Source organism: Sorex fumeus, unplaced genomic scaffold (assembly GCF_029834395.1).
Source record: "Sorex fumeus unplaced genomic scaffold, SorFum_2.1 ptg000007l, whole genome shotgun sequence".
Classification (NCBI taxonomy): domain Eukaryota; kingdom Metazoa; phylum Chordata; class Mammalia; order Eulipotyphla; family Soricidae; genus Sorex; species Sorex fumeus.
In genome coordinates, this window is record NW_026606064.1 from 62,275,146 (window position 1) to 62,294,033 (window position 18,888).

General features: G+C 37.3%; 1 protein-coding gene across 1 annotated transcript in view; it reads right to left on the reverse strand.

The window, feature by feature from the left end:
* The window catches only part of GPR158 (G protein-coupled receptor 158), a 346,381-nt gene that overhangs the window by 12,595 nt on the left and 314,898 nt on the right, over positions 1–18,888 (reverse strand). The window contains exon 8 of the mRNA XM_056131077.1: positions 2,893–3,031. Within this exon, the coding sequence (XP_055987052.1) occupies positions 2,893–3,031 (139 nt within the window). The remainder of the gene's footprint in view (positions 1–2,892; positions 3,032–18,888) is intronic.

Here is an 18,888-nt window from a genome sequence, read left to right on the forward strand (position 1 = left end):
CATCCCTCTTGGAGAGCCCAGCAAGCTACTGAGAGTATCTTGCTTGCACGGCAAAGCCTGGCAAGCTACCCATGACGTATTCAATATGCCAAACGCAGTAACAACAAGTCTCACAATGGAGACGTTACTGGACCCACTTGAGCAAATCAATGAACAACGGGAGGACAGTGCTACAGTGCTACAGTGCATATAAAGGTTGGAGTGCACAACTAGTACGCAGCAATCCGGGTAAGAAGCCAGTCCTGCTCACTGCCACAGTGTCCCCAAGCACTGAGCTGGTGTGTCCCTTGAGCACCACTGAGAATGATCCCAAAACAGGACAAAAGGAAACAAAAATTCTTTAAAAAAAATTGCCCCACCAATTTCTAAGAGATATTGGGCAGACTAAACATTTTAAATGCTATAGAACTTATTTATAGTTTTATAAAACAAAAACAAAACAAACACACCCCAAAACCCAAAACCTATATCCAGCAACAAAGTAGAACAGAAAAAAAATCTTAGCAACATTCAGGGTTTATTCCTGGCACGCAGGAATTACTCCAGGCGGTGCTCAGGAGACCATATGGGGTGCTGGGGACTGAACCTGGGTCTACCACATGCAAGGCAAAAGCCCTACCCACTGTGCTATCACTCCGACCCCATAAACAGAAAAAATCTTAAGGTAGTAAGATTCTAAATCAATTTAGATAACTGCTTAGACGTTTCCTAAGATTTTGTTTATTAGGCAATTAATTACATTCAAAGAAATCTAGCAGTAAATTATAGGGCAGGGCAGGAGCATAGGCCTTGCCTTGCAGGGCAGTTACCTTCTAACGCCAGAAGACATTTAAGCCCGTCTGTGATAAACTTTCTTACATATGTTAACAAGTTGGATCGTTAATATAATATTTAACTTAAACTAGTTTAAGAAGAGCTGCTTGTTAAATATTAAACCCTTAAACAAGTTGGACAGTTAATACAATATTTAACTTATAAGCAGTTTAGGAAGGCTGCTTGTTAGATCTCGATTTACACATGTTTGGTTCCCTAGCAACTGACAACAAAGCAGCTTTTCTTGTGAGATGGTTCAGGCACCCTCATAGTCTTGGGGGCTCACAGCATTTTGCACTGAGTACCCCGCCCAGATCCTTGGGCTCTTTTTTTTTTCTTTTTGGTGATACACAGGGGTTACTCTTGGCTCTGCACTCAGGAATTACTCCTGGCGGTGCTCAGGGGACCATATGGGATGCTGGTCGACCATCTGCAAGGCAAACACCCTACCCACTGTGCTATCCCTTCAGCCCCTCCTTGGACTCTTGAGTAGAGCTGGGAAAGCATTCTCTTCCATATTTATAATCCCACATTTCCCTTTCTCACCTCTCCTCTCTATTCCATTTCCTTACTCTTTTCTACCTAGAGAGAGGCCAAATCAAAACTAAGAGGACAAATCAAGGGATTTTTCTGGAATGAAGTTTTCAGGATTATCAGATTACAAATGCCTCCTTTTTCCTACTTAAATATGGAAATAATGTACGTTACACTTAACTTTAAATTGCTCTCTGGCATCATCCTACAAGTATTATTTTTTGATTACAGATTCAAATGAAAGAATATAAATATCCTGCAAAACATTCACAGGTCCACAACTTCACACCCTAATTCCCACTATTCCTAAAATCTTCTTTACAATGAAGGCAAAGACAAGTATTCTAAAGTTCTAATTATGTTTTTAAGTGTGTCCTTGCTTTTTGTGTATGTCAAGGAGTTTGATGCCATCTTTTTATTGCTTTTCAAATTATAGGATCCTTTCTTTGTTTTCACTGAGCTTTGAATTTCATTTTAAATATGTCAGACAAAAATTCTGAGAAGATAATTCACACAGATTTTTAAAAAATTTACATAAGCAACTTTCCTTCTCCTGACTAGAGAGAGATGTCGATGTTAAAAATCAAACGTCAGAACCAGAGAGATAGTGCTGTGGGTAAGGTGCTCGCCTTGCATGCAGCCAACCCAGGTTTGATCCCTGGCAGCCTATATGGTCTCCTGAGCACCACTAGAAGTGATTCCTCACCACAGAGTCAGGGGAAACCCCTGAGCATCAATGAGTGTGGCCCCAAAACAAACAAATAAACAAAAATCAAAGGTCCTGGGGCTGGAAAAATGGCTCAAGTAGTAGAGCACTTTCCTACTTTGTGTTAGGTCCTGAATCTGATGCTTTGAGCTCTAGCACTGTAGGATATTCCACCTATTTGGGGTGCAGCCCTGGCGGTCCCTGATCATGACACTGCTGAGTTCAAACCTTGAACTATCAGGTTTGCATAGTCAGCCCCAGTGGTCCTAGGACCTCAAGCACCACTGGCTATTTCCCCTATGAAAAAAGCAAAAGAACCATACTGCACATATTTACTACAGAGAATCACTGCTAAAATATGAAACTGACAAAATACCTTTTGACATTCAGTTATCATATTGGGTGGCTTTTGATTTTGAATTCATAATTCACACATATAACCAGCACATTAATCCTGAATGAAAACATGACCAATTGATCTCTAGCAACTTTATAATACATGCATGATTTGCTTTATTTCCTCAGAACAAATGTGTACACATCATACTACACATAATAAACAATATACAACACAAATCCTAAGTGGTTTAACATAATAACATGGAATAATTTTCAAAATAAATGACGGCCATAATTCTTTAGAAAGAAATAAAGGCAGCAGTTTTTTTTTTAAAAGATGATTCACTTGCCATTTTTTGTGTGACAAAGTAGTTAATCTATAAAACACTATACTTCCTAAAGCTTACCATTTATTTATCTTAACCAGTTTTGCTATCTAAGTTAAATTGCAACACATCAGGGAAAAAAACAGTCATTTACTACCTCTAAAGAGCACTTGCCTAATTGTATGGAATATAGCAGAGATAATGAGCTCATTGTGAACTGCAACAGCCATGTAGCGTGGCTCATGAAATGCTGATGGGACTGTCCGCACTGCATAGCAGAGATAAACTCCCCACAAGAGGAATAAAAATTCAGCTGTGAGAAGAACAACAAAAAAGACAACAAACAATTTTCCATTAGTTTCACAGGTAAAGAAAAATGAAAATTTCAGTTCTTTAGGATTTTCTCTCTATTATTAGAAATACAAACTTAGTAAGGAATATGTATACAAACAAATATCAAACAGGAATAGGTGCACTATATTTAAATTTTATTGAGTGTACAGAAGGTTTTTCAAAGGTATATTTTGGCTTTCTGTTTTGTATTATTATTATTATTATTATTATTTTCTTTTTGGGTCACACCAGGCGATGCATAGGGGTTACTCCTGGCTCATGCACTCAGGAATTACTCCTGGAGGTACTTGGGGATCCATATGGGATGCTGGGAATCAAACCTGGGTCGGCTGCGTGCAAAGCAAATGCCCCTACCCCCTGTGCTATCACTCCAGCCCCTTTGTATTATTATTTTTAAAACATTTATTATTTAGGGGGAATTTCAGGTTTTAGTTGTTGCTAATGCCTGACTTTCCCATAAAATAATTGCAAAATAATGTCTACATTCCAAACCTAAGCCTCAGATGGTCACACTGAATCTGGATATGACTAAAAACCTCTTCAGGACAAGAGGTTTATGATAAGTTTGTATACAATTTGTAGAAATATAACTTCTTATTTCATTGAATTGCTATAATAAATAAGTATATCCATTATAGGAAACAGTTTTTAAAAACAGTTGCTAAAAAGAGTAATATTTCAATTTTATTCATTTTAAAAAATGAAACAAGATGACTTATTTTTTAAATTTTATTTACTTATTTTTAAATTTTTTATTAGTCAATCACCGTGAGGTACAGTTACAGACTTACTAACTTTCATGCTTATGTTTCAGTCATACAGTGCTCGAGTGTCCATTCCTCCACTAGTGCCCATTCTCCACCACCGATGATGCCAGTATCCTTCCCACTCCCCCACCTCATCCCCCACACCCCACGGGGGTTACTCCTGGCTCATGCCTCTGGCAGGGCATTCCCTTTTTTTTTTTCTCTCTCTCTCTCCTTTTGGGTGTTGTGGTTTGCAATAGAGATATTGAGTGGCCAACAAGATGGCTTTTATCGAAAGAAACTTATTCAGAAAAATGGGAGGGGAGAAAAAGAGAGAAAGTACGTGTTTAAGAGAGAACATGAGCTTCTCCAGAGTGGAAAATGCAAACAAAGACACACTGAGACAAGCAAGCTGGATACGGGTCCAAGGGAGAACCTGGGTTGAAAGAGCAGAGCAAAAGAAGAATCATTTATAGGTGAACCATTATTTCTTCACACAGAGTGGACGTACCCTTTGTGGGTAGAGTACTAAAGACTCAGTAAGAGTCACAATCACTTGGCTTGCTGCTCAAGCCAGGAAGTAAGCAAAGGAGAGCAGTGATGAAAAAATATGGTCTTCAGCACTATCCATGATGGCGCAATATGTGATCGACCAAAACTCCTGTCTTGGATGACCAGATAAATAAGTTGTGGATATATCACCAACAGAAAATCCTGTACTGTTACAAAGGTTAAATAATGCCTTTGGGACAAAATGGATGGATTTTTCTGGTGGTGGTGTTGGTGGGAACACAACTGGCTCTGTGCTCAGGGAACCAAGTGGTGCTGGTGAGCAAACAAGGATAGCCAAGCGCCTTCACCCCTATTCTATGCCTTTAAACCCAACGTGGTTGGAATATGAGGTGATTAAGGAAAGTAAGTCATGGCGTAAAAGTTACCAGATCACTTCATTCACATGTGCGATATACCTGTTGCTACAGGGAAACAGGATATAGAATGGTGGAAGAATGGGCAGACTGGTCCCTTTGATATCAATTTCAGTAGATAGCACTAGAGTTGCAGTGACAGGTGTGATGAGTCACACAGAAGTGTGAAGCAGTACTCCCGAAATTTTAGAGTATTATAAATTGGTATATCAGTAAAAATTGATTTTCAAAAATAAAACTAAAAAGGCTTTAGAATCAGACTTAATCTGGCCAAATCCCCATTCAATTCCTAAATAACAGGGTATAACCTGAGGAAAGTCTGGCTAGTCTCGTTATCTGGAAAATAGAGATAATAAAGCATATTTTATGAAATCAAATGAAATTGGATGATGGATATAAAGTACTAGACATTACTTTCTCTTATAGTAAATGTTACATAAATAATAAACATGTCAAATAAAATATCTGATATTTTTCCACCTGAATACTTCTATTTTAACTAATTCTGGTAAAAAATTATTACAACTGAATTTATCTTAGTGACATGACCTCATTGGAAAATGGTATCTAATTAATAAGATGAAAGCTCTAATTTGGAGAAAACATTTCGTCAAATGCATTACTCAGAGGTAACCTACTTGTATACTGAGACACTGATTTTCATTTCCATCTGCCAAAGTGTTTCACCTGCCAAAGTTTCAGCATTTTTTTTATCAACATTTAAACACTAGGTAGCGCCCCAATTATTGAAAATCTCTCAAGTAAACACATCTGTTGTGAGTTACTCTAAAACTGTGATGTGGCCAGATGCCAATGGAAAAAATAAACCTCGCCTGAATCTCTCCAAAAGATTTATTGGAGGCCCCAATTATTCAGTATGTTAGCCATTGTAAATTTTGCTTCCAGGGAAGCTCTTTTGAACCAGGAAAAGCAAATCAGGAAGTGCTGAGAACCCACCATGTAACTTTCTTCCCTAACTCATGCATTTCTGTGTATTGTGACTCCTCTGCTGGGTCTGAAATCCCAGTTCTGCCTTTCAGTTCTACTGTGAAAGATTTTCCATATACATTATTCATCCCATGGCCCACCAATTATAACCCTTGCCTAAGCCTACCAGTTCATTCTTTGTTATATTATTTTCACCAACTAGTCCATTTGAAGCTAGCTCCATTCCTCCTAGCAGTGACTAGCTCATTTTTCTGAAGTTCCCTTTAGATCATATAGGGATTCGTTCAACTTTCTGTCACCGATTTGGATTAAGTAATGGTCATTTTGCTCAGAAGATTTACACCTGGACACATACGCCTCTGGAAATAAGGAACGGCCCTCAAAGGAAGACTATTAGTGGGATCTTGTTAGGGCAACCATGTCCTCATATTCAAGATTTTATAGCCCCAGGTTTTATGTTAGCTGCTCACATGCCTAAGTCTTTTTCTCTTGCGTTTAACTATTTCTTAGACCCCTAGGGAGGAATTCCATACATCTTCCAGAAATCTCTGTTATTTCACAAATGCTCATCTTACCTTTCCTACTGCCCTATGACTTCCTGTTCTATATCCAACATCATCTCCCAATATGCTCCAACACATCCTTTGGGTTTACTTGGGAAGTCTCTCTGTCTTCTGAACACACTAAAAAATCCTCTTGTTTCTGAGTTTTTTCTTATGTGATTGCTGATACAAGAAATCTCTTCATGTTGTATTGCTGAATCTAAACCAGAATTTCAGTCCCCAACCCAGGTTTCATCATCAACACAGAGCATATGAAAATGATTCCAACTTACAATGAAATTTCCTTCCAGTATTTATCTAGATGTATGTACACAATGAAAAGACTAACACCACACACACTATACATCTGGGATAAAATTGTTCATAGAACCTTGCTAGTCATTCCCCTCAAAGAGTTATGTCCTTTGAAGCCAGATGTAAATCTTTAAGTTATTTATTCTCTCTCTTCCCACACGGTAACAACACTATGAGCACAATAGATAAGGTCAGTTCCCTTTTGAACTGAATAAATATACATGATATTAATTACAAACGTTTAATTTATTTTTGGGCCTACTCCTGGCTGCTCTGCACTCAGGGATTATTTCTGTCAGAGCTTCAGGACCATATGAAGGTGGGGGGATAGACCAGGACCAGCTATTTGCTAGGTAAGTGTCTAGACCCCTATCCTATCTCTCTGGTCCACTGTCAGTTACATTTGAAAATCAGATACAGACAACATTTCATTATCTTTTCACTCTAATATTACAAGGCCCAGATGTAATTTTATAAAGTCCTTGCTGGTGACCACTATTTTATTTAGTAAAGGTAAAGTAAAGGCCCTCCCGTTGATCGTCGATTTGCTCGAGCGGGCCCAGTAACACCTCCATTGGAGACTTTGTTGTTACTGTGTCTGGCATATCGAATACTCTCAGTAGCTTGCCGGGCTCTCTGAGAGGGGCGGAGGAATAGAACTCGAGTCGGCCATGTTGGCCGCTTGTAAGGCGAACGCCCTACCCGCTGTGCTATCGCTCCAGCCCACTATTTTATTTAACAGACCACAAGTGTATTATGAAGTGCTTGTCACTTTATGGTGAATGCAAAAATAGTAATAAATGATACTAGTGCAACATGCTGCAATAGAAGGATTCACATGTAGCCAAAATTAAAAATACTCTTTCAGCACTTGTTATAGTATTTTTGTATCATGCAGTGTTGAACATTCAAAGAAAGGAAAGTAGTTATCAGGTTGATTATAATACTACAATGGAGAACTATGTATAAAAAAGATAAAATAGGATCTTTCATAATAGCTAAGTGGAACATTAAAATCATTTCATTAACTATATCAAACAATTTGCCATAGCTGAAAAACAATTTATTATTCAAAGTACCAATTAAAAAAGTTGTGCTTGAGAAAAAAAATTTAGTTTCATATAATTAACTTCAGACTAACACTGCAATTAGTAAAGAAAATATGCAGATGTTACCAATTTTTGCAGTGTTATTATGTGGGAGTTGAAATATGTGTTGTGCTTCTTCTTTAGGAAATAATTTCTGCTGTTAAATGATTTTGATGGGAGGCATGAGCCTAGTTAAAAAATAAATTGCACTTATATCCACTTCTATCATGAGATCCAATGGGGCATTTGGAAAACTGAAATATTTTAGCTTTAAATTGATAAGGATAAAAAACAGTTTAAAAGTTAATTACTGTAGCCTTTTTAGATGTAATATGTCATAATGAAAGTCTTTTCTAGTTACCTTTCCAAGGGATTGGGCCAAGCAATAAAGCGAGAACTCACATGGCCTCTTGCCACTGAAGAAGCCTGGGCTGTGTGATCTTAGACCACTCAGAAAGGTTGAGAGAAGTGTCCTTCAAGCTGTGGTCCCCTGCTTTGGCATGCTGCAAAGGCATTTTTCTATTAATACCATTTCCCCCTTCTGGGCAGCTTTCAAACTATTTTTACATGTCATAAATAGATAAGTGAAAAAAAATTTCAGCTCTTATTTCCCAGTGTTTCTTTTACAGTTCTCTTCTTTCCATCTCTAAATCCCATCCACTTTGAAAACTCATCAAAGTACACGTGGTTTGTTTTTATGCTGACAATATGGTGGGCAGCACAGACATTATCATTAAATATTAAATCAAATGACTTCAAGTAACACTCAAATCCTAGTATTGTAGGGTTCAACTGCTGATGCAGAGAGGCTCACTTGAAATTAATTAGGTTAAAATTAGGAAAGTGGTAAAGATGAAACCATGAATATAATATTTTAATGAGAAAGTGCCAACCTAATATATCGGACTATGTAGTTTGGTATGGGCGATATACTTTTCAGTATGTTTGTAGCCACATAAGAGGTGGTTGGTATCTTCTCCTTGCTTAGATGCAGCTTTATTCAGCCTGGGTCATGGAAGTGTGAGGAAGGAGGATGTTGGTATTTTTCAAACTAAGAAATATATGATCTAGGACCATTATGACAATGATGGTTGGAAGGGATCGTTATGGATGGGAGATGTGTGCTGAAAGTGGGTAAAGGACCAAACATGATGGCCTTTCAGTATCTGTATTGCAAACCATAATGCCCAAAAGTCGAGAGAGAGTCGGGAGGGGACAGAGACAGACAGACAGACACACACACACAGAAAGAGAAAGAGAGGGAGAGAGAGACAGAGAGACAGAGGCACAGAGACAGAGGGACACAGAGAGACACACACAGAGAAAGAAGTATAGTGCCTGCCATGGAGGGGGGAAGGGTGGAAGAAGGCGAGGTGGCAGGAAGGATAATGGGGAGATTGGTGGTGGGAAATGTACACTGGTGAAGGAAGGCATGGGTGTTGGAACATTGTATGACTGAAACCTGATCCTGAAAGCTTTGCAACTGTATCTCATGGTGATTCAGAACAGAAAAAAATATCTGGTTTATTCCCCTGTCAGCTCTCTGAGTAGCAAGCCACAGAGAAGGGCTTGGGCTACAGGATGAGACTCACTGATCCACTTGATGAGCACTACTGATCCTTGACTGACCCCAGCTGTGGACAGCAAAATAGGACCCAGAACCCAAGTCTCTTTGGACCCTCCCCATGTTTTCTAAATCAGGCCGCAACAAGCATTTTTATCCTACTGAATAAATAACCCACACAAACAAGTATTTGTATTGTAGACAACTACTATGCCAGTTGAGATTGTTAAAGGAACTATACTTGGAAATACATTTTGTCCTTCTAACTTGGTTACTTTTTGTAACTAGTGTCTGTTGATTGTGACAGGCACTGTGTTAAAAGCATTTGGTATATTATCTACAATTGGGAAGATTTTATTGTAGACTCTTACAAAAAAAAAGCACAGGAAAAAATGCTGACATTTCAAGTTTGAGTCAAAAATGGTGTGAGGTAGGTAATATTATGGAATGATATTAATTATATAAATCATATTGTTCATTTAGTGACTTGATTATCACATTTTGCTGCACAATTGTAACAGATTTCATGACTTCCCCTCCAAAAGTGGCATACAACCCTTATGGGAAGCTCTGGAAAAGTTGTGCTGGTATCTGAAAACAGAGTGCTGTGACAACTTGGTGTTGAAGATTGGGTAATAAAACAAGGTATTGATTCTACCCAGTTGGAGCATTCTGAGGCTAGAACTGCTGTGAATGGTCATCCACTTGCCTACTGGGTTTTCTTTATTGCTTCCTTTCTAATTCTCTAGAATCTGGATTGAGTTTTTCAACTCTCCTCAGCATCCTGAAAGGTACTAAAGCATAAAATTAAACATATATTTCTCTCCACACTTAAAAAAATTTAAATTGAACATGAAGTGACAGAAATTAAGCAAAACCCAGATATTTTGGACTACTCAAGACGGTGAGTGTGAGCAGAGCTCAAAAAGAGAGAGTAGGAGCAGACATCCCAGACCACCAGGTCTGTGCCAGGTCTGCAGAAGACCTTCTGGGAATGTTCCTTTCTTTTCTCCCTCCCTATCATTTGCCTGAGTGCTGTTTGGGGCAGGAGTTAGAACTAGGGTTATCTATTGCCATTCACAAGATGTAATTAAAGTTCCAATCCTTTCTGAAAGGCGCACAGGTGTGCTTGGACTCTCCAGAAGATGACATTTTTTGAAAGACAAGATTGACCACTCATTCTAGAATGACCGGAGAAGAAATTATACCTCTATATAAATTAAATTTTTTTTCGGGTGTCGTTATGTATTGATGTTATAGGTAAAGAGAAATGATAACTTATAATACGTCTCCACCTTATTCTTTTGTCCCATTATCTGTTTTGGAAGTTAAAGAAATGTTAATGTGCTTGTTAAATTTATAGCATATAAAATCTTTGGATATATAATATAATAATATATTATATATTACATATAATATATTATATATTAATATAATATATAATCTATGTATTATATATATATATTGCTTTGGGGTCACATCCGGCAATGCTCAGGGGTTACTCCAGGCTCTGCACTCAGGAATTACTCCTGGCGGTGCTTGGGGGACATATGGGATGCTGGGAATCGAACTTGGGTCTGCCGCATGCAAGGCAAATGCCCTACCTGCTGTGCTATTTCTCCAGCACCTAGAGATAATTTTTGAATATAGGCTTAGTGCAGGACATTGTCTGACCACTAAAAAGGATTTTTGTGACAATGACAATTATGACACTGTTGTGAGGAATAAAGAATCTCTTCCTTATTGCTTAAATTTATGCTTATTGTAGCAATCAGAACTGGTGGACTATGAGATCACAATGAAATGTACACTCTAAATGGATGAGCAGCTTCTTATGTAAAGTACTAGAGTCCTTAGAATTCAGGGGGAAAAACAATAGATGTATCTATATAAGCAACCAAAATAAAGCAGTTTATTCTAAGTGTTTTTCCCTCTTTCTAATACTAGGCTTCTATAAGGGGACTCCTTAGAATACATTGTGGTTTACTAGAGATGTCTTAATTACTTTTATTTCATATTTCTCAAGATAATATCCATTCATATCAGATTCATAATTTAAAAATTACGTTTTGGTTTTAGAATCACACTCAGCAATGCTCAGGAATCACTCTTGGTGGGCCCTGGAAACCACGTGGGGTGTCAGGGATCGAACCCAGGTTGGCCATGTGCAAAGCAAACACTCTACTCACTGTGCTATATCGCTCTAGGCCCTCATATCATAGAATTTAACATTCAGTAGGGAAAAAACATACTTAAGTATAAAATTAAGGCACAAAATAAATCGATGTAATTTTCTCTCTTCTTTAGGATCATTAAAATAACTACTCTTCAAATAAGTAAAAGAATTCTTTTCAGAATAGGTAGGGTATAAATAAACAAGAAATCAATCCCACTTCAATTATTATAGAAACATTCAAGCAAGATCTTCAAATATATTATATAAGCTTCTGGCCCTAGTAAGATCCTTGGGATCGGCTTTTATCTTTTTATTGAAATTTTAAAATACACTGAAAATTGATGTTGTAGGCAAAGAGAAATGATGGATTATATTATTTTTAATTTATCCTTTTGTGCCATTTTCTTTTCTTTTTGCCATTCATTTTATACAGATGTTGCAATGTGGATGAAGGCACAGGTACATTAGAATAAAAGGAAGATATATCTAAATCATTAACATTAATATAAGTTAGATGAAGAGAAAGCTACTCTATTTTCTCAATGCTGACTGAGTGGTGCTTGTATCACATTTCACCTGTCATAATGTAGCACAATTTTCTACGGTAATTAAGTCTTTAAATTCTTAGAAACAATTTCTAATTTAGAATTTCCCTATATAACTCAGTAAGAGAGTGAATGTATTCTTCTCAGTTTCTTCTAATCGTTGGCATACAACTAATTACTGAACACATTGTCTGTTTTTTTTTTGTGTTTAAAATATACCAGGAAGGAGAGGAACAAAGGGTACGCACGCCAATGAAGTTGATAAGGGCAAAGTCTGTTTTCTGTTGTAAAAATACTCCATGTGAAATTCATAGAAATGAATTCATAGTTTTGAATAGTGGGGTATCAATGTTGGAATCCTTTGAAGGTACACAAATATTTTAAAAATCCCAACTGGAATGTAAACCCAAGTCTATTATGTTTTACTATGGTTTAGATTTTTCTATATATTTTTATTTAATCCTACTAAATAAGATAAACACTTAAGGGATGGTAAATCACTATGGAGTTTTATAACCAAATATATCATATGTATCTGGTGAACTTGTCATAATCATGAAGAAGATGCAAGAAGCTCTTAATTATAGAAGGGTGATCTGTAGGGAATATAATGAGTTTATAAAACTGAAGCTGAGAAGCATTTACTCATATCAGCTATATAGAAGGATATAGAGAATAATAATAATATAGATAAACCAAAGCCTGGATAGAATTTTATGTATAAGTTCCTGTGCTAGGTTAGAGAAAGCAGCAGAGTAATTTTATTTTCAATTATGCACCTTTTAAGTTACATCAGATTATCAAAACCCTATTCTGGAAGAAATCAAGAAAAAATTTCAGGACTTGCCTAGATCTGCACAGATTTAGCCATGAAGTGTAAATCTACCTTTATCTGATATTACCATTTATCACTTTTCTGTAATTTTTTTTTTTAGGTAATGTGTGAATCTATCCACTTACTGTAATTCATCTTGGCTACTGTTAACATGTTATCATGTTGAGTAAATGATCAAAAATGTAGTTAGAAATTAACTGTCAAAGAATGAACTATACCACCACTGTGGCCAATAAGTTTATGTATTCCAAATATGGAAGGTCCATATTGAAGAATTTTGCCAACGAGCTCCAATCCTAGCAGGTGGTCTATAATAAAAGATCTTACCAGCAAGCTCAATTCAAGAGGTCTTCCTGATTCTAAGGTACAATAATAAAAGTTAATTGGGACATGAAAATTAAATTATATTCATCTGTCCAAGTGTACTAATAAGGAATGAATTCTCAAGTTGAAACATCTTTTTTTGTTTGTGGTGCAAAGGGCTTACTCACTGCCCTGCCTTCTACACTGTCTCTCTGGCTCTGAAGTTTAAACTTCTAATCATGACAAATTTTAATGCTATTGTGTAAAATCCTCACATGAATAATGGACTACCAAGTTACCAATAAATATATAAATAAATAAAAATGTCTATATTTAGGGGGAAAAAACTATGTTAATTCTACAATCAACACTTTTCAAAATTAGCAGGAATTTTAAAAATTTTCTCTTCGTTTTGGGCCACACCTGGTGATGCTCAGGGGTTACTCCTGGCTTCTCACTCAGGAATTACTTCTGATGATACTCAGGTGACCATATTGGATGCCAGGGATTGAACCTGGGTCATTCACATGCAACATAAATGCCCTACAAGCAGTCCCATCTCATCGGCCCCTAAATTTGGGTACTTATTGTTATTTTCTATTATTTTAGGAGAACTTTTTCCTCAATCCTATCTCTTTATTTTGCATGTAATTCAGGAAATTAGTAAGAAAATAAAAATAAGCTTAAAAATTAAAAAGCAAATCAGTTTTATTCTACTTCATTATTTTAAATGCCCTAACATTTAAAAAACGTAACACTTTAGATTGCACTCATCTGTGGAATATAAAGTAACAGAATGGGAGACTAACACCCAAGAGTAGTAGAGATAAGGACCAGGAGGTCTGCTCCACAGCTTGGAAACCGGTCTCACATACTGGGGGAAAAGACAGCTCAGAGAGAGAAGGGAACACCAAGTAAAGGATGTTGGGAGGACCCATTCGAGTTGAAAGATGCGTTGTGGAAAGTCAACTATAGACCAAAATACAACGTCCGCTCAATACCTCTATTGCAAACCACAACACCCAAAAAGAGAGAGAATAAAAGGGAATGCCCTTCCGCTGAGACTGGGTGGGGTGGTGGTGGTGGGAGGGATGCTGGGAACATTGGTAGGGAAGAATGGGCACTAGTGGAGGGAAGGATAAACAAATCATTGTATAACTGTAATACAAACATGAAACTTCATAAGTTTGTAACTGTACCCCACGTTGATTCACTAATAAAAAATGATAATTCTGATTTTCCATGCCAGATTTCAACCATTTCTGATTTTGAAAGTAGAAGACAGAAGTTTATCAAAGAGGAGAGAACTACTAATCGACTTTATAGAACTTGCTCAAAAACATGGCCCAAATTTAAAAAATACAGTTTCATCATTAAAATAAAATTGAGAACAAAGACTAATTCCTGGATTATTAGTTTTCATCAGTTTCCTCTCTGGTCTAATCCTGACCATAGAACATGCTACCTGATAAAGGGAACTGAGCTTTTCGTTTCACGTGTGTGTGTGTGTGTGTGTGTGTGTGTGTGTGTGTGTGTGTGTGTGTGTGTTTAGCACAGCAAGTTAATTACTTACAAATGACAGAAACTTGCTAGGTCTATGGGGACATTGTGGGAACCATTTTGGCAATGCTGCAGAGGAATATATAGCTACAAGTTTGGGAGAAAAAAGAAGGGTGAGCAAATGAAAGAATTCTTCCTTTTGCAGTCAGTGAAATATAACAGATCTATTTAAACATTACTTAGAAAAATTGAACGTGCTGGTGAAAAGTTCAAATAGCATGGTATTATTTTGACTATAGAGGTAGATGATTTTCAAAGAATTATGGCATTTTAGGTCTTTGCAGGAATTCAAGACTAATCTAGAAATATTTGGGGTGATCCAAATTTAGATAACAAAGTCAGTTTAAAGGAAATACTATTGGGCCTATAAGATATTTCCTACACTGGACATTTGATTTCATCATGTTAGGGTTGCAATATTTTCTTTAAAGTTTACTTCACAGTGTTTTAAGCAGGACAATCATTATTGAAAGTTGTAAAGAGAAATAAACTACAAGGTGATTCTGAACTTTACTTTTATTCCTTATATTGTACAAAAAATCTTCCTCAGAAATTTGGAGGTTTTCCAAGTTCTTTTCTATTCCTGTTTCCTCAGTGTGAAATACTTGAGGAAAATCACTTATCTAAGCAATGCTGGAACAGCCCTGTGCTGTAAGCAAAGACAGAATGGACTCATTCTCTGCATTTATGACCTATATTTCTAACCAGAATTCTACTTCAATGACAAAACTATCATTATAGTCAAAGTACTTTATTTTGTATTGAAAGAGATTTTTTTGGATACATTGCCTGATCCACAACTTACCTGATCCACTAGACAAGTTGTTCAACATACTAAAACATTTTTTCCTTTTCCAAACTAATTTCATATGTTAAGTATTTTTAACTTAAAGATAAAGATAAATAAATAAAATTATAATATGGTGAAAAATAAAGGAAGTTGTCATGAGGTAATCTGCACGGCAAAGCCTGGCAAGCGGCCCGTGACGTATTCAATATGCCAAACACAGTAAAAACAGTTCTCAGGATGGAGACGTTACTGGGCCCACTCGAGCAAATCGATGAATAATGGGAGGACCATGACTGTGACCATGTCATGAGGTAATATAAAAAATTAAAGCAATCATATGTCTTATTTTTTTCAAGATAGACTAAATTTCAAATGTCTGTTGTTGTTAAATAATGTCCTGACTTGTTTGTTTGCTTGTTTTTGGGGCCACACACTGCAGTGCTAAAGGCTTACTCCTGGCTCTAAACTCAGAGATGACTGATGGAGAGCTTGGATGGTCATATTGGGTACCAGGGAAGGAACCCAGGTTGGTTGCATGCAAGACAAGTCCCCTACCTGCTGTAGTATCCCTCCAACTACCATGCCCTGGCATTTCTTTAGACAACTATGTCTCTTCAAGAAAAGTGCATTATCAGATCTATGGTGCTCCAGTGGTTGATAGGGCAAAACAATGACTAGGAGATAACAAAAACAACACAACCAAAACCAAAACCAACCAAACAACAACAACAAAAACATTTAACTTCCTCTTACCTTTTGGTCATTAAATACCAAACATTAAATACCTCTAATTACATTTTCTTGAAAACCCTTACATTGTCTCAACAGGTTTTGGAATATTGTTTTAGCTCCTGTGTCTCTGCCTGTAGGATAACACTGCTTTGTCCTTCCTCAGGTAGCTTAGGTTTGTCAGTCACACCTATCCCAGTGCTCCCGAGTCACTCCCATTCCTCTGTTTATCTGGAAAATCTTCTCTGTGCTCTCCTCCCCAGCCAATTAATCACCTTTTCTCCCTAATCAGATTCTTTTAGCTTGTAAGGTCAGATCCTTCTAAGGACACTGAATTTGTATTGTAAGCAATGTCCTTTCTGTATGAACACAGGAAGACAGTTAATATTATGCTTTGTAACTTGGGAGTTGATTGACTCCGAATAATATTTACTCCTGGGCATCTGCTTTCTTGACTCAGTTGCCCTTAGTTCCTAGCACCCCAAAATCAGGGTTCCAATGAGGGACTGAATGGACCCAGGGAAAGCTGTGAGCTACCCTGGCATTGAAACGGACCGGGCCAAAGCACCATGATACTCAATTATAAGTTGAGTGCATGATCATGGACAAATGCTGTCATGATCCAAAAGTAAGTAACAACGAGACTAGGACCCTGCTGGGGCTAGGAAGACTAACCTGGCCTGAGGACTGCAGAATGTATAGTGAGATGTTCTCAGAAAGAACCAAACTGTAAGTTTATATCTCTTACTGCACTCATACAGAATGACATTGCTAGAAATACTAGAAGTAGATTTACTACAACTACTTAAGTAGATTACTAGCTGAGGGAAGAACACACCCTTGAGCAGATCTCCTAGTAATCCAGAGTAATCTCTTTAGATGAGATTTATCCTTGAGTTAATCTCCTGGAAGAGTGGTCTTACCTCTCATTGTTGATTTGTCATGCTGAACCCACCTTTGTGTCACCGCCTTACATGATTGCTATGTAAACTAAGACTGTAAGCTTGGAAGAGCAGAGTCAGAAGTGAGAGAGCTCAGGCTCCAGAGATCCAGAATCAGAGCCAGAAGGAGAAGAGGTTCCAGATTGGGGCCCAGGAGAGAAGGAGGCAGAGGAGAGACAGGAGTGAAGAGGATTGGAATAAACTACAAGTGATATTGAACAGCCTGGCCCTCATTTCTTCCTTCATTTGCCCTTGGCCAACAGCCGTCCTGATCCAGGCCACACACAATGGCTCAAGAGCACTGAATGTGGGTGGTAAGATAGATTGGTCCAGAGACCCTGTGAACACACAACCTTCGGCATGCTCAGATTTTACACTAGCCCTGCTTTTTCACCTTATTCTGAAAACAATGACCTTGATCCTGTCAGCATAATCAGTCACTACTCTCAGCTTCTCTTTATCTCTTCCATAATACTGACCTGGTTAGTGATCAGCACACGACATTCCCTGTAGCCCTTTTGAAATGTGGGTCTTTATTTTCTCTTATATTGCCTACCTCAGGGTTGAGATGTGAGCTTGGCTTTTTCTTTAGTCCTCTATTTCTCCTTTACCAACATTATTAAGCATTTAATGCACACATTTTCCATAGTTCTATTATTTATATTGGACAGATTTATTACCTGGTAAAATGTGTTCTCTGGAGAAAAGTATAATTCAGTGGCAGTAAATCATAATAAAAATAGTCTATTGATACTAATGAGCTATTATAGAGGAAGCAGTTAAAAAATAAACTAGAAGAGAAAGTCATAGTCAAAATAGAAAATTTGACAATGAATCATTTTGGTGGGAAGTAAAGGAGTTTTAGATAACATAAAGGTCATAAAAGGTCACTGGACACAAAAGGGTCAAGTTAGATGAATGTGGCACAGGTGTTAGCTTAGATAACATAAGGGGGAAATGAATGGGCAGGAAAAGTATATATATATGAAAATTGATATATGAATACTGGATAATATATGCATAAACATGTGTGTATGTGGAAAGACAAGTAGGTAATAATTGGAAGACACGTCGATCTGATGGTTCCTAGTCCATGTTTCAAATATAAGTCAACTAAGAGAAAAGAAAAACAAGGCTAGCTTGAAGATATGAAGACAGGAAACAAGATTTGACATAGTTGTTGCAAAGAGTGTGCTAGCAATTGACCAGAGAAACAGTAAGATTGCTATGCTAAAAGCACAACTATGGTTAGTAATCATAATACTAAGTTTATGTGAGTATGTCAAGTTAGTGGTTCTATGGTTTATTTTTATTTTAAAATTTTTTATTGGTGAATCACCGTGGGGTACAGTTACAGACTTACAAACTAGCAGTTCTATGGTTTAGAGTAATATCAAAATCGCCTAAAGGGCCTGGTCACATCAAAGACTGCTTGAAGGTTTCTGGGTAAGCCCCACTCTCCTGGTGTCTGATGAAGGAAACTGGGAGACAGGTTGAAGAATCTTCCCTTTCTAACATATCCCCAGGGGCTTCTGTCGCTACTCGCTTCAAACCACACCTTGAAAGACACTGCACTATGTCTTTCTCCACTTAAAAAAAAAATCACAAAGACAGGAAATCATCTCCAAATGAAAACTAAACAATATTTAAAGGAAAAAAATTCCAACCCTAAAGGCCCTGAATTTGATAACTCTCACTAAAAGTATGTATTCTAAAAGCATTTTAGAGTCACCTTGCTGATTCATCATCTAACATTCTTGTTTCTCTAAATTCCTTTTCTTTTTTTTTTCTTTTTGGGTCACACCCAG